Genomic DNA, 15073 nt, shown 5'->3' with positions numbered 1-15073 from the left:
TTTTCATATGAAGAAGATGAAGCCATCTTTATCCCATTTGCCGCAAATCTCTTTGCCTGTGTCTTTTATTTAATGGAGAATTTTTCTTTGGATTTTTTCTTGACTCTACGTTTTTGTTTGGATGCTGAGAAAAGGAAAGAAAATTATTAGAATCTGCCTTCTTCTCTTCGCATATAAGTTCCGGAGGCAAACCCCTGAAACTATCTAACCTTATATGATTTATTTTCAACAGGATAGATAAATATGTTAATTAATTTTGAAGTAGGGATAGATTTATTTATATACATATATATATGGTTTAAAAAAAAAAAAAAAAAAAAAAAAGGGTTAGATATATTGTATAAGGCAAAATTGCAACATCATTATACACGAGGATGATCATATTCAACCAGCATTACAAAATTTCCAAACAAAAGTACAGACATGGCATGGCATGGCAGGCAGCTATTTTTAGTACTTATACTTGATACTTGTGTTTTCACCTCACCTCACCTCTAAAAATCAATTAAAATAAAAAAAAAAACTATTTTACAACTGCCCATATATATATATATATATATATATTTCCTATAAATTGAAATATTTGTTTAATTTTCTAATTTTGTAATTTATTTATAAAAAAAAAATAGAGATATATATATCAATTAATAGTGTGTTTCACGGAAGACATTTACTTTTTACCATATGAGTAACTAATTCTTAAGTAGAGAGAGAGTGCGATCATGTTGACAATAAAACAAACAATCTGAAAGGCTACGGGTTTTCTTTTTAACACCTTTCCTTTTTCGCCTTTTTTGCCTCCACTTGATGACTGTCCGTGTCTTTCTTAATCCATTATATATATATATATATATATATATATATACTTGTTGTTAATACAATTATTTTTATCTCATCTAATAATAATTATTGCTAACAAGTTGTTTTAAGTACATTATATTACATCTTGTTCGTGAAATCAAGGGGTAATAACAATTATTGTTTTATAAAATTTTTTCAAATTATTTATTATATTTTCTTATAATTTTAATTATTTATTATTTATTATTACATTAAAATGAACCGATTTTTAACAAATAAATTTGAAGAAATCGACAATTAATTTCACAACAGCTAAATAAAACATACCAAATACTTGGAACTTCAACCAATGGTTGCTAGGATTTTAGGCATGAAGTGATGTTGAAGCCCGTGGTTTTGGCAATTTCACTTACTATATGAGTAATTTCTTTCACCAAAATTTATTTGCACACGACTAAACAAAATTGTTTATATATTTTGACACTGGAGGTAGGAAGGAAATAGGAAGATTAATTAATTAAACGAACAAAGTCGAAATTGCGTTCGACTAAAGCATATGGGCAATGAGATTTCGAGATTTACAATAGTTAATTCATAATAGTTATATCTGTAATGCCCCGTCCTAAACATGGAAGCGTTATTATAACACGTCAACCCGTCTCTAGATAAACACGTATCACACATCGAATCTAAATCAGTTTTTTTTTTTTTTTTTTTTTTTTTTTTTTTTTAACCAAAAATGTATGAAATCCCTTTACATCAAATTCGCAAAAAATCCAAGTTCAACCTCATGAATCCAACATTTCAAATTAAAATCTTATAATACCCGAAGCCGAAATTTGACATGAGATTAATTTTAAAATTAAAAATATAAATTTTAAATTTATAAATATTTATTTGATGTAAAATTAGAAAAAAAAAATAAGTAGATAATGAAACTGAAAATAATTTTGGAAAAAAAATGGTGAAAATTTGGGTTTGAGAGATATTTTTGAAAGAAAAATCGAAAACTAAGTGTCAAAAAGTAATTAAGAAAAACTGCGCTACACAGGACCACTCAGTCAGCATCCCCGACAAATCGGAGCACGCTGCATGGCAAGACACGCTGACTCGGTGCCACGCGAGAGGCCATGCTGGCAATTCGCGTACCAGCGATCAGACGGACCGGATGCGTTTTCGCGCGCGTTGACGGTCCGAATTCGTTCCCTCCTCAGGTGCAATCAGACGATCGTGATTAAACGCGATGAACGGTTCAGATTCGTTCCCTATTTAAATGCGATCATACCATCCAGATTCATTATTTCTTTAAATGCGAACGAACGGTCAATATCAAACGCAATGAATAGCCCAGATTTAAGGAAGAAGAGTATAAATATCTCACTTCACACCGAATCTAAAATCTAGTCGCCAGCCCTCCATCGGAAAAGGGAGCCAACCGCATCCCGCCACCGCGGCGAAGCCACCTCCGACCGCTAAAAAAGGTAAAAATCCTCTTATTCGCTCGAAATTTGATTTTGAATACCCCATAGCCAAATCGGAGCAAAAGGAGCAATGGATGAGCCGAAAATCACAGGTAAAGTCCAGCGGCGCCATCGGGGAAAAAACAAAAAATTGCCTCCGATTAGTCCCTTTCTATTTCCTGTTTCGTGCGATTTTTCCACAACTATATTCACCATTATGTTTTTTATAGGCTGACATATGAAAAACACCCAACCGCGAAGGTGAGTCGGTGGAGCTGCCGCACCGAAAAATTTCTCCGTCAGAAAGTTCTTAATTTTCAATTTTTTCGGCCAACCGAAACTCCTTAACGTGTTTTCTCGCAGGGATGGGTATAAAACCGGTCGAAACTAGCTGACAATCCTCATGACCTCGATCGGACAGTTTAGATTCGTTCCCTCCTCAGGCGCGATCGGACGGTCGCTGGAGAAGGGAGCCAATTGCCGCCCCAAGCCACGCTGAAGCCACCTCTGACACCTAAAAAATGTGAAAATTCTCCTATTTACTCAAAATTTGATTTTGAAAACCCTCATGGTCAAATCGAGACAAAAGAAATGGCGGATGAGTCAGAAACCACGGATAAAACCTGGCGGTGACGCTGCGAGAAAAATAAAAAATCGCCTCCGATGAGCCCCTTCTTATTTTTCGTTTCGTGCGATTTTTCCATCATTGTGTTCACTATTCTATTTTCTACAAGTTAACCGAAGAAAAATGTCCAGCCGCGAAGGTTAGTCGGCGGAGGGGCCACACCAAAAATTTCTGCTGCTGGTAAATTTTTATTTTTTGACTTTTTCGGCCAACCGAGGCCCTTAACGTGTTTTCTTACAGAGATGGGTGTAAAATCGGCCGAAATCGGCCAAAACTGGCCAAAAAGGGCTAGTCTGAGGCAAACTGCCGCCACGGGCGGCGGTGCTGTCGTCGGAGCACAATGGTGCTATCGTGGCGGAATTTTGAAATTAGCCGAAAAAGGTTTTTAAATTCTAATGTTAAATTTTTTTGGGTATTTTTAGATACGTGAAGTATGTTTTTACCTCCGCATGAAAATTCAAGAAACTCAGGAACCGCCAGTAGGCGCAGTAGAAAGTTCAGTATTTTGAACACCGATTTGGGTAAGAATTCATCACCTTATTTTTGGTTATAGAATTGAAGTCTAATTATAAATAATACGGTATTTTGCATAATTTAGAAAAGTTTGATAATTAATTACATGTTACCAATGGAGTCATAACCGATTGTTTATTACTGTTTGTCATATTTTAACTAATTGTTTGATTTTACAGTTTTAAATGTATGATAATACACTGGAATTAGTAAAATAATTTAGTTGTGTTTCCTTGATGCATGTATAAGCGTCTTGCATGATTTACATTTAAATTGTAAAACTAAAAATTAAATGTAAACGAGAAATTATATGGTTAAGTGAATTAATGAAATGGTTATCTTACTTACATATCTTGGGAGATGATAGATGGACCGAGTACATAGGAAACTCTACCGTGAACGTTACCTCATACTGGACGGGGTATCGAGAAATGATATTTTTGGTGCTCATACCGGACGGGGTATGGGAACGGCCCGATTCACCCTCATACCAGATTGGGTATCAAGGGATGATATTTTTGACGATCATACCGGACAGGGTATGAGACAGTCCGATTCACCCTCATACTGGACGATGTATCGAATGATTGTACTTTTTGTGCTCATACCGGACCGGGTATGGGGACGGCTGGTTAGTTGATAAATTTTGTTATGGGTTCATGCGTAGTGGAACATCCCTATGAACCTCCAAGAATACCAGTAAATAAATAAAAATGAAAAGTTATTGTTTTGGCAATTTGAATATGAGATTATAATATTGTTTGTATTATTGACTCTGTATGGAAGTTTTAGAAATCTCGCTACAGTAAGTATGCAATAAATGTTTTATTTATGATAAATGAATTTACTTAATTTAAGAGCTCTATTAGTTATTTTTATGATTTTTACCAATGTTCATTTCTGTATCGGTGAGTAGTGTGATATTCTTACTGGGCTAGTGTAGCTCACTATTTTATTAACCATTTCAAATCAAGAAGATCAAGATGTGTAGCTCACTATTTTATTAACCATTTCAAATCAAGAAGACCAAGATGCAGATCCTGATCAATAGGGGGGTTGTAAATAGTTCACCACCCGGACTCCCATCAAAGACTAGTGAAGGTCATCCTATGATACCTAATTATTTACTTTTCATTTATTTATTAATTTTTTATTTGTTTTTTTAAAAGGGTCATTCCTATACTCCTATTGGGTATTCTAAATTATTGCGTAAGGAATGTAAACCTTAACTCTATTATTTCACTTCCACATTCAATTCATGTCTTTATCTCCTTTTAAGTTTCAGGTCGTTACAAATCTAATTATAATCGTATATGGTTCACAAGACATGCCACTGTTCATCGAACATAGTCTTTAAGTTGATTTGTCGAATGGGCAAATATTAAATATTCAATTACTTAGAAATCTATTATAACACTCAAAATTAATTTTAATATATTTAAAATTAATGAATAAATATAATTTTTAAATTTTTAATTAATGTAAAAATGAAGAAAAATAGGTGGAGGAAGAAATTAAAAATAATTTTAGGAAAAAATGGTAAAAATTTGGATTCTGAGGTGTTTTTGACAGAAAAATTAGAAATTGGAGGTCAAAACACAATTTAGGAAAAATATATCATGTAGGACGCCCAATCAGCAGCCTCGACGAAGCAGAGCGTGTCGTGTGGTAAGACACTCTGACGTAGTGCCACGTGGGAGGCCACGCTGGCAATCTGCGTGCCCACGATCGGACGGTTTGGATTTGTTCCCGTGCGTGTAAACAGTTCAGATCTGTTCCCTCTTTAAATGCGATCGTATGGTTCAGATCAAATCGTGATGAACAGTTCAAATTCAATTTCTATTTAAACGCGATTAGACTGTCCAGATCAAATTACGATGAATGGTCCAAATTCACTTTCTATTTAAATGCAATGGACGATCCAGATCAAACGCAATGGACGGCACATATTAAAAGGAGACGGATATAAATACCTCACTTCACACCAAACCCTAACCCTAGCCGCTAGGCCCCCCCTTCCCCCCCCCTGCAAGAGAAAAAGAACCAGTCGCCGAGAAGAGAGTCGACTGCCACCAGTTGCCATGCCGAAGCCACCTTTAACCACTAAAAGAGGTAAAAAAAAATTTTATTCGCTTGAAATTTGATTTTGAACATCCCCATGGCCAAATCAGAGCAAAATGACTGGTGGATGAGGTGAAAACTGCGAGTAAAGCCCAACACCGCCGCCACGAGAAAAATCCAAAATCGCCTCCGATAAGGTCCTTCCCTATTTTCATTTTTTGCAATTTTTCCACCATTGTATTCAACTTTTATTTTTTCATAGGTTGACTGAAGAAAAATGTCTGACTGTGAAGGTGAGTAGGCAGAGCTGCCGCACTGAAAAATTCTGCTGCCGGTAAGCTTCTGTTTTTTAATTTTTTTCTTGCCAACCGATGCCTCTTAACGTGTTTTCTCACAGTAATGAGCACAAAACCGACCGAAATCAGTCGAAATTAGCCGAAAACGGCCAAGCCGAGGCAAATCACCACTGCGGATGGCGGTGCCGTCCTCGGAGCATGGTGACGCCGTCTTGCCGAAATCCCGAGAGTGACCGAAAAGGATTTTTAACATTGATTTTAGATTTTTTGGAGTATTTCTAAGTACTTGGAGCGTGTTTTAATCTTCAAAGAAAAATTTAGGGAACTCGGGGACTGCCAATAGGCACGACTGAAAGTTTAGCATTCAAAGACCGATTCGAGTAAGAATCTCTCACCCTATTTCTTGTTATATAATTGAAGTTTAATTATAAATAATGTGGTATTTTATACGATTTAGAAAATATCGATAATTAACCACATATTACTAATGGAGGCGGAATCGGTTATTATTCACTGTTTATCCTGTTTGTTTAATTTTATAGTTTTTCTTGCATGATAATACGCTGGAGTTGGTAAGATGATTTAATGGTGTTTCCTTAATGCATGTATTACTTATTTTGGGTGATTTACAATTAAATTGTGAAACTGAAAATTAAATGTAAACGAAAAATTGTTTGATTAAGTGAGTGAATGAATGGTAGCCATACTGGATATCTTGAGAGATGATGGACGGACCGGGTACATAGGGAACCTTACCGTGAACGTTGTATCATACCGAACGGGGTATGGAGAATTGGTACTTTGGCGCTCAAACCGGACAGGTTATGGGGACAGCTAGTTAATTGAAAATGTTGAATAATGGTTCACATGTAGTGGAGACATCTCTATGAACCTTCATGGATACCAGTAAGCAGGTAAAATGGAAAAGGTTGCTGTTCTGGTTAATTATATATGATATTATGAGATTGTTTGTGTAACTGGCTCCATAGGTCAGTTTTGAAAAATTTACTACAGTAAATGTACAATAAATTATTTTACTTATGATAAATGAATTTACTTAAATTAAGAGCTCCATTAGTTATTTTCATGATTTTTACTAACATTTATTTCTATATTGGTGAGTAGTGTGATATTCTTACTGGGCTAGTGTAGCTCACTTTTTCATTAACCATTTCAGATTAAGAGCACTAAGATACAGATTTCGATCTACAATAGGGTTGCGAATAGGATGTTTAGTTTGTTTACTTTTCATTTATTTATTTGTTATTAGTTGTTCTTTTAGAATGATCATTCCCGTAACCTATTGGGTATTCTAAATTATTGTGTAAGGAATATAAACACTAACGCTATTATTTCGTTTTCGCATTTAATTTAGAATTTATTTCATTTCAAGTTTCGGGTTGCTACATCTATTCTTGCTATTTTAAATTGAAAAAACTATTAATATTTGTATGAGTTATAAAAGGTATATGACAAGCTCATTTAGACATATTCCAAATATGGATAGTACACAGTGAATCAAAATATTCTCAAGCTTGACATGATGGATACTTAATTCTAATATTTTTATTTTGAGGGAATATCATTTACCTTGGAAGAATATATGACATAATCCCATTTTTCTTTAGGTAAAACACCTAAGAAGGAGGATATTTTGCGTCTAAACAACACATTGTCTTATTTGAATTAATTTGACGAGCTAATTGTCTATCTTTTTAAGGAGTGTGCTTTTGCAAGTATGGATCTTTAATCCATTTCGACATGACCTTAACACTAAGTTCTTTTTTCACTAATGATTGTCAATGAGATTATTAGTCTCTGAGAAAGATTATAATACTTGATTTATATTGAATTTATAGAGAATTTGTTAAGATAAGAATTCTTCAATTTTTTAGGAACAATGAGTCTGACCATTCATGGTGGTTCAAAAACTGAAGTTTATTTTTTGAGTTTCACGTATTATATGATAACTCAGTGACACAAAATCTAATTTTCTCATAAAATAATATGCATATATTATCTCCATCTACACCAAGGTTTTATAAAGGTAAATTTATTCATTAGTTATGGTCGATAATATATGAATCCAGATATAGTGTGTACAGATTGGAATGTTTGTAGCTGAGATTCTTACACTTCCATGTAGTTTGCAGATTTCAAAGGTAATGGGTATCCAATGCTACTTCCTCCTCCAAGGTTTTCATGGTTGAGTTGGTGTTCTTGTATTGATGTTTTATCTTTTGAAGATTATTTTGTTCATTTTGTTTTTGAATTTCTAGTAATTGTTACCAAAAAAATATATATGAAGTAATAATATATTTAAAAAATTAGAGATTCTATAAAATGACTTGTAGTGACTAAATATTTTTTATTTTAGTTTCATTCCTATATAAACACAAGTTGCCACCCCACAAAAGTAAAAATAAGAAATGAAGTGGGTTTTACTTATAAAAATTAAATATGAACTATTATATTTCTTTGTTAAATTAAATATATGAGCTTTATGAAAAAAAAAAAAGAATTTTGAGTTACTATAATATTTCACCAATATTTTTTAGAAGAAAAAATGCAATTCATTTATTACATTATGAAAAATAATTATCTGTAAAAATAAAAAAACCAAATATTCAGTAGACTGCTGATGATATAGATAATTACTGAGTAATATTATAACTTCCCTTGCAAGTATAAGCGTAATTTCATTATAATAATATTATTTGTATATATAAGTACTTATATTCTATTGAAATTTGTATTTGTTTGTGCATTATTTATATGACTTATGTTGATTAAAAATGACATCAAGGCTCTCTTTGTGTGTGTGTGTGTTTGTTATTTGTTGAGTAAATTGAAAATTGGCCATTACCCACACAAGGAAAGTCCATTGCTAATTCGAATCTCAAAATTAACTTTATTGAGTATAAATATATATATATATTTTTCTTATACTAATTATGATACATCATTTTAATAAAGATATATACTTAAGCACACATGGCATGAATGGAATTTACAATTTTAATAGTAAATACAAAAATTAATAACTTAGAAAAAAATGAAAGTATGTTAAATTATTAAACTAGTATTGCTTTTGCTTTGGATGTAGTATAAAGCTTGACGAAACCAGAATTTTCTACTTGTCCTTTTTTATATAATCAAATAGTGGATGAAGTTAAAAGCAACCATTGATAAAATGTTAGTTGAAAAAGAAAGGTTAATTAATATAATTATATTCTCTTTTTTGTCTTGAACAATAACACAAAATTATTTAATATAATTTTATAATGGGTGGGCTAATAATTTTAACAAGGTTAAGTGGGATTTGTCTGTTGGCCAACTTCCACAAATTGTTTAATATAATATGGGTTACAAATTTTGAAGATTTCACTTGTATAACGTATGAAATACTAACAAAGTAATTATAATTTATACATTTAACGGTGATTAAGCTATATATTCAATTTTACAAATGATAAATTTGCATTTTATTTGTTAGTTCTATAAATAAATAAATAAATAAATAAAAAATATATATATTATATTAAATTAACTTAAAATTAGAATATCATTTCTGTCTTAAATATTTTGTAAAAATTTAAAATTCAATTAAATATCTTTTTTTTTTAAAAAAAAAAAGAAAATAAAATAAAAGAAAAAGGAATGAATTAAAAAAGCCCAGCCCAATTATTTTGAAGCAGGGCCTTGCCAATATCACAGTAATCCTGTCCAGGACAAACCTAAAACCCTCTCCTTCAAGCCTTCTTCGTCTTCAATCTTCATCAGCTACTTCCCCGTGGCTCTCGTGCCAGTCCATTCTCAGTGGTGATTTGATTTTATATATTAAAAAATAAATGATTGTAATTATATATTATTATATTAAATTTAAAATTATTTTAAAAAATAAAAACTTAAAATGGGTTTGAAAGGATAATTTATTTAGAAGGGTATATTGAGATAAAAAATATAATTATTTATCTGCCGCGATTCGGTAATTTTTAAAATTCATTCAAAATATACCATTTGCTACTATTTTATCAGATTTTAAATTGAAACAAATAGAATTTTATCACGACTACTAACTATTTATCACTTTTCGTTATTTTTCAAAGGTAAGTAGATAAATCCTAAATCGAGTTTGGAACAAATAACAATTTCAATCAAGTCTGTCTTCCTGTATCCTAAACCGAATACAATTCCTTTAAAATTTTAATAAAGTTTTCCTACTTATAACCGAGCTCGGCTTATTATACTCGTCAGAAACATATCATTCACGAACCTTCCACTTTACTCTTTTTTGTTATTAATTAATTTCAACAATGGTAACCGACAGGGATGCAAAGAAATTGGCTCACATCAGTAACGCAGATGCTATCTTATTTTGGATGGAGAGGCCGGCTATCATATTGCTCTTCATCTTGTCTGGGTTTGGAATTGTTTTGCCGTCTCTAGTCTTGTTGCTTACCAATTTAGCTTATTTCTTAAACTTGATGGAAAGGCGAAGAATCGACCCTAATCATCCCACTGTAAGTGATTTTATTAATCATTATCTCAAATTGTCTGTTCTTGTTTAGAATAATAATGATATTATTGAATTTACTCCTTGCTTTGGATGTTTTAGGATGGTGATTTAGTGTGGTTTTGTGAAGAAAGGGTAGGAATAGTACTTGCAGCTGTGTCTTGGTTGGGATATCCTGTGCTGGAGTCAGTGGCGATCTCTCTGTTTTTCACCACAAATTTGATGTACATGTTTATACTACCAGTCTTTCAATACTATCAACACATGGCTGCTTCACCAACTCAACGCACTAACTTCAAAAGAGTGAGTAACCATCTTTGCTAATTATATATATATATATATATATAGAGAGAGAGAGAGAGAGAGAGAGAGAGAGAGAGGTTTCTTGTCTGTTTTTTTATTCAAGCGTAGATCTCAGAGATAAAGTACTTCATAATTTAAATGATTTAGTGGGTTTTTTTTTTTTTTTCTTATTCTTTCAATTCACAATTTCTCCTTGTAATTTAAGCTAACATTTAGATTTGCAACAACGCTATTTTTATTATTTTAAACCGTGAGCAGGTAGATTTATGAAACTGAAAAAGATACCGCAAAAATCTATGTCAATGTGAATCAAACTCTTGACTACTTATTTCGGGTGCATATATGAACAGGGACAGACTATCCAAATGGAAGAACTGAATGTAGATATAGATTAAAGTGATGACGAGCACCAAAATCAGGATACTGTTTGCAGTGACGACCAAGAATTCTTTCTGACAGGTCCTGTGAATCTGTTAGTCAGAACTTAGAAGAGAACAATGTTGAGTTAAGGAGAGGGTTACGATGAGATACGTCTAATCATTTGGAGAATTGTGACGAAGAAGATTTTGAAAATAAATTAAAAGAGGGTCTTGATCAAGAAGGCTACTTCTGGGATTACCTCAACAAAGTGAGCAGCGAAAGCAGCAATGACAAAAGTGACAGTCTCCAAGTATTGCTGATTGCTAATAGAATACTGGAGTCTGAGTGTCAAGTCAACCTAGGATTAGCTTAATTAATTATAATTATAGTTAATAATTTGTAATTAGCCTAATTAATTTTCTTTTTCACTAATGAACACTCACTCACTCTGACATTTTTCCAATTTCCGAGTCCCCCTCCCCCCCCTCTCTCTCACACACACACACACATGTTTTCTTGTTCTCAAGAGTTTTGCAATCTTGATCTTGTCTCACAATTTCATAACAATTTCGTGCAATCTTTGGTGGTGAAATTATTTCATATGGTATCAGTGCTTGATTAATCTATCTAACCGAGCAATTTTGTTTTATCGATCAAAAGAAAAAACTCTTAATTTTTTAAAATCATTTATTTATCTTATTTATTTTTTTAATTTTGTCAAGAGATTCGAAAGAAGGTAAAAGACAAAAATCTTATTTCCTGCTTGACAATCGATGCTTTTGATTCATCAAAATCGGAAGAAATTTTCGTGAACCCGTTCTACCTACATCTAAATGAGAGTCCATCACTCCAACCCACATTTACGATTCTCAATGGTAATAATTTGTATTTGTGGTCCAGAACAATGAGAATAATGTTAATGTCAAATAATGAGTTAAAATTTGTAGACAACTCACATAAATCCTGAGAAAAAACGATGTAATGTATAGAGTTTGAAAATGGTGTAATACCATTATGTTTTCTTGGATAATTAAGTCTCTATTACTGTCAATAGCTCAATGTGTATTGTGAATTGATTATGCAAATGATTTTTGAAAGAATTTACATGATCGATTCACACAAGGTGATATAATGAAGATTTCTAACTTCTAGAAAAAAAGATATTCTCTAAAGTATGGTATCTATTCTATCACAAAATATTTTACTATATTGACAATTTTGTAGGATGGGTTAATAAACTTGATACATGTACCTGCATACACATGTCAAATAGAACGTAGGTACAATAATATGTTATTATTAAAAAGTATCAAGAACAAGATCAAGTCATTCGATTCTTGAAAGACTTAAATGAAATATTTAGTGTTGTTAAATCATAAATACTTTCTATATATCTACTGTCATAAATAAATAAAGTATTCACATTAGTAATACAATATAAAAGAAGCATGAACGTGAAAACATGTGCACAAGAGTGTGAATTAAATGTGTTATATACAATTAGGAGAACCTTTGGTCAAATGTCTAAATGTATAAATGTATATAACAATATGGGAAGCACAAGAAAGGTTTATGGAAACAAAAATGGTAAGGTTTTGTTTAGATGGTGGTATGTTAATGTATGATATGATTTTTTCATAATTTTGTCTAGTTTGTTTGCATTTATAAACATATAGTATAATTTTTTTACGGTTATTGTATAGTTCAAAAATCACAATTTTTTCTATTTTTTTAAACTACCGAATCGGTGATTTAATATGGTCTGGATGATTTTGTTTCTATTTATACTCTTAATCTTTTTTCTTATTTACATTTATGCCTGTTTTTCTTTTTCTTCAATTTTTTTTTATCTAATTATATATATATACATACATACATATAGCCACTTGATCTTCTGTGACTTGATTTTTTTTATAAAATTTATTTATTTTATTATATATACATATATATATTTAGTTATATATATACATATATATAATATATTTATTATATATATACATATACATAATATATTTAATTAGATATACATACATCTGTATATTTAATTATATATATACATGTTTATAATATATTTAAGTACATATATACATGTATATATTTAATTATATACATATATATAACTGTATATTTAATTATATATATACATATATAATATATTTAATTACGTATATACATATATATAATATATTTAATTATATGTATACATATATATAATATATTTAATTACATATATACATGTATATTTAATTATATTATTTTACCTTTAATTTTTTTATTTTTTAATTTATTATTACATACAATAAAGTATGAACAAAATATATAATTGGATCAAATATATAATTATATCATCCTATCAATACAAACAAAAATAATTATCGTTATCATATATTGATATACAATATTTCTAAACATGGTATAATTTAAACATTATCGTATTCTGCACTTAATATATAATACCGTACATTAGTAAATCATCATAGAAATCATTCAAACAAGATCTAAATGATCAACTTATACATTTTGTAGTTTTCTTGACCATACAATATATAGATGTTATCTACCATGATATAAACCCAAATGGAGAAATAATTCAATTCCTAATTAAGTATTTTTGCATCTAAATTAGACACAAATAAAAGTTGTAATAGTAATGATCTTTATAAAAAATTTTAAAGCCAATGTAATATTTTAGAAGCTATGCCTCTCTCATTTACTAAGGATTAATATAATAAAATCCTTACCTTGACTCTACCATCATCATCCACAATCAATTCGACCTATAATATTGTTGTCTCACCACAAATCAATAATCTCTCAGTAGTAAATTTTAAACTTTCAACAAAATAAGTTAACATTCTTTCTTCATTTTCTCAGTTACCTATAAGTAAAATAAATGATTAGATAATTAATTTTGGGATAACAAACCATAGAGTAAGTTCATTTGAGTTGTTATTTTTTCATAGATTTATAAATAATATGTCTATCGAATTACCAAATTCTCAAATAGTACATGTTACAAATATTGGTGATGTGTTTCTCTCACCAACTTTTATCCTTCATAATGCCCTTTATGTTTTCATTTTTCATTGAATCTCATATTTGTTAGTCCTTATTATAGAAATCTCCTTATTGCTTGACATTCAATAGCAATTGTTGCATGATTCAAGAATTTCAGAGTTATGAAGATGATTGGTTTGGCTAAAAAAAATATGGTGATGTGAAATCCAATATCAATAATGCAATCTAGAACTCACAATTCTCAATTAGCCTCAAAGACTCAAATCTCTAAGTAAATCTTCCATATTTAACACGGTATATAACACCCAAAACTTTTATTTTATTTTATTTTAATTTTTATTAGAATTTTATTTTATTTTATTTTATTTTAATAATTAATTTATAAGGTTTTAATTTAATTTAATTTAATTTAATAGAAATAATAATAATAAAATAGGGTAAAATTATTTTTTGGATTTAATTGAAATTGATTTTGGAAAAAAGGGGTAAAAATTTGGATTATGTGGGTGTTTTTGAAAAGAAAATCGAAAACCGGAGGTCAAAACGCAATTTAAAAAAATAGCACCACATCAGCAGCCCGGTCAGAGCCCCAACCAACCAGGACACGCCGCGTGGCAGGAACGTTGACGCAGGACGGAGCCACGTGGGCTATTCGCATGTGTACGATCGGACGGCCCAGATCCATTCCCGCGCGTACGGACGGCCCAAATCTCACGCGTGCGGACGGTCCAGATTGAATCACGCACGGACGGCCCAGATCGCATCGCGATGAACAGCCCATATTTATTCCCAATTTAATTGTGATCAGACATCGCAGATTAAATCATGATAGACAGCTTAGATTAAAAGGAGAATGTTATAAATAACCTCACTCACACCCAACCCCAAACCCTAGCCGCCAGAGCCCTCGCTGGAGAAGACGACCCAGCCACCAGAGGAACCAGCCGCCAAACGAGGTAAAATTTCTCTCATTGGCTCGGTTTTCGATGCTGAATCCACCTGTGGCCAAATCGGAGCCAAACCACTGGCCAATTGGCCAAAAAACACTGTCGAAGCCCAGCAGCGCCACCGCGGGTTTCCTCAATTTTTGCCTCTGATGAGGCCCTTTTCGGTTCCCGTT

General features: G+C 31.5%; 1 protein-coding gene across 1 annotated transcript; it reads left to right on the top strand.

The window, feature by feature from the left end:
* The first annotated feature begins 9871 nt into the window (after positions 1 to 9871).
* On the top strand, positions 9872 to 11559 carry LOC110819017 (uncharacterized). The gene is made up of 3 exons (XM_022048096.2): positions 9872 to 10279; positions 10375 to 10575; positions 10926 to 11559. Exons 1-3 carry the CDS (start codon positions 10073 to 10075, stop codon positions 10968 to 10970), a joined length of 453 nt encoding a protein of 150 aa, XP_021903788.2. The 5' UTR covers positions 9872 to 10072; the 3' UTR covers positions 10971 to 11559.
* The last annotated feature ends 3514 nt before the right edge of the window (positions 11560 to 15073 follow it).

The sequence above is a fragment of the Carica papaya genome, chromosome 6 (assembly GCF_054855325.1).
Source record: "Carica papaya isolate Zhongbai chromosome 6, ASM5485532v1, whole genome shotgun sequence".
NCBI lineage: Eukaryota > Viridiplantae > Streptophyta > Magnoliopsida > Brassicales > Caricaceae > Carica > Carica papaya.
This window is presented reverse-complemented; position numbering and strand designations above follow the sequence as displayed.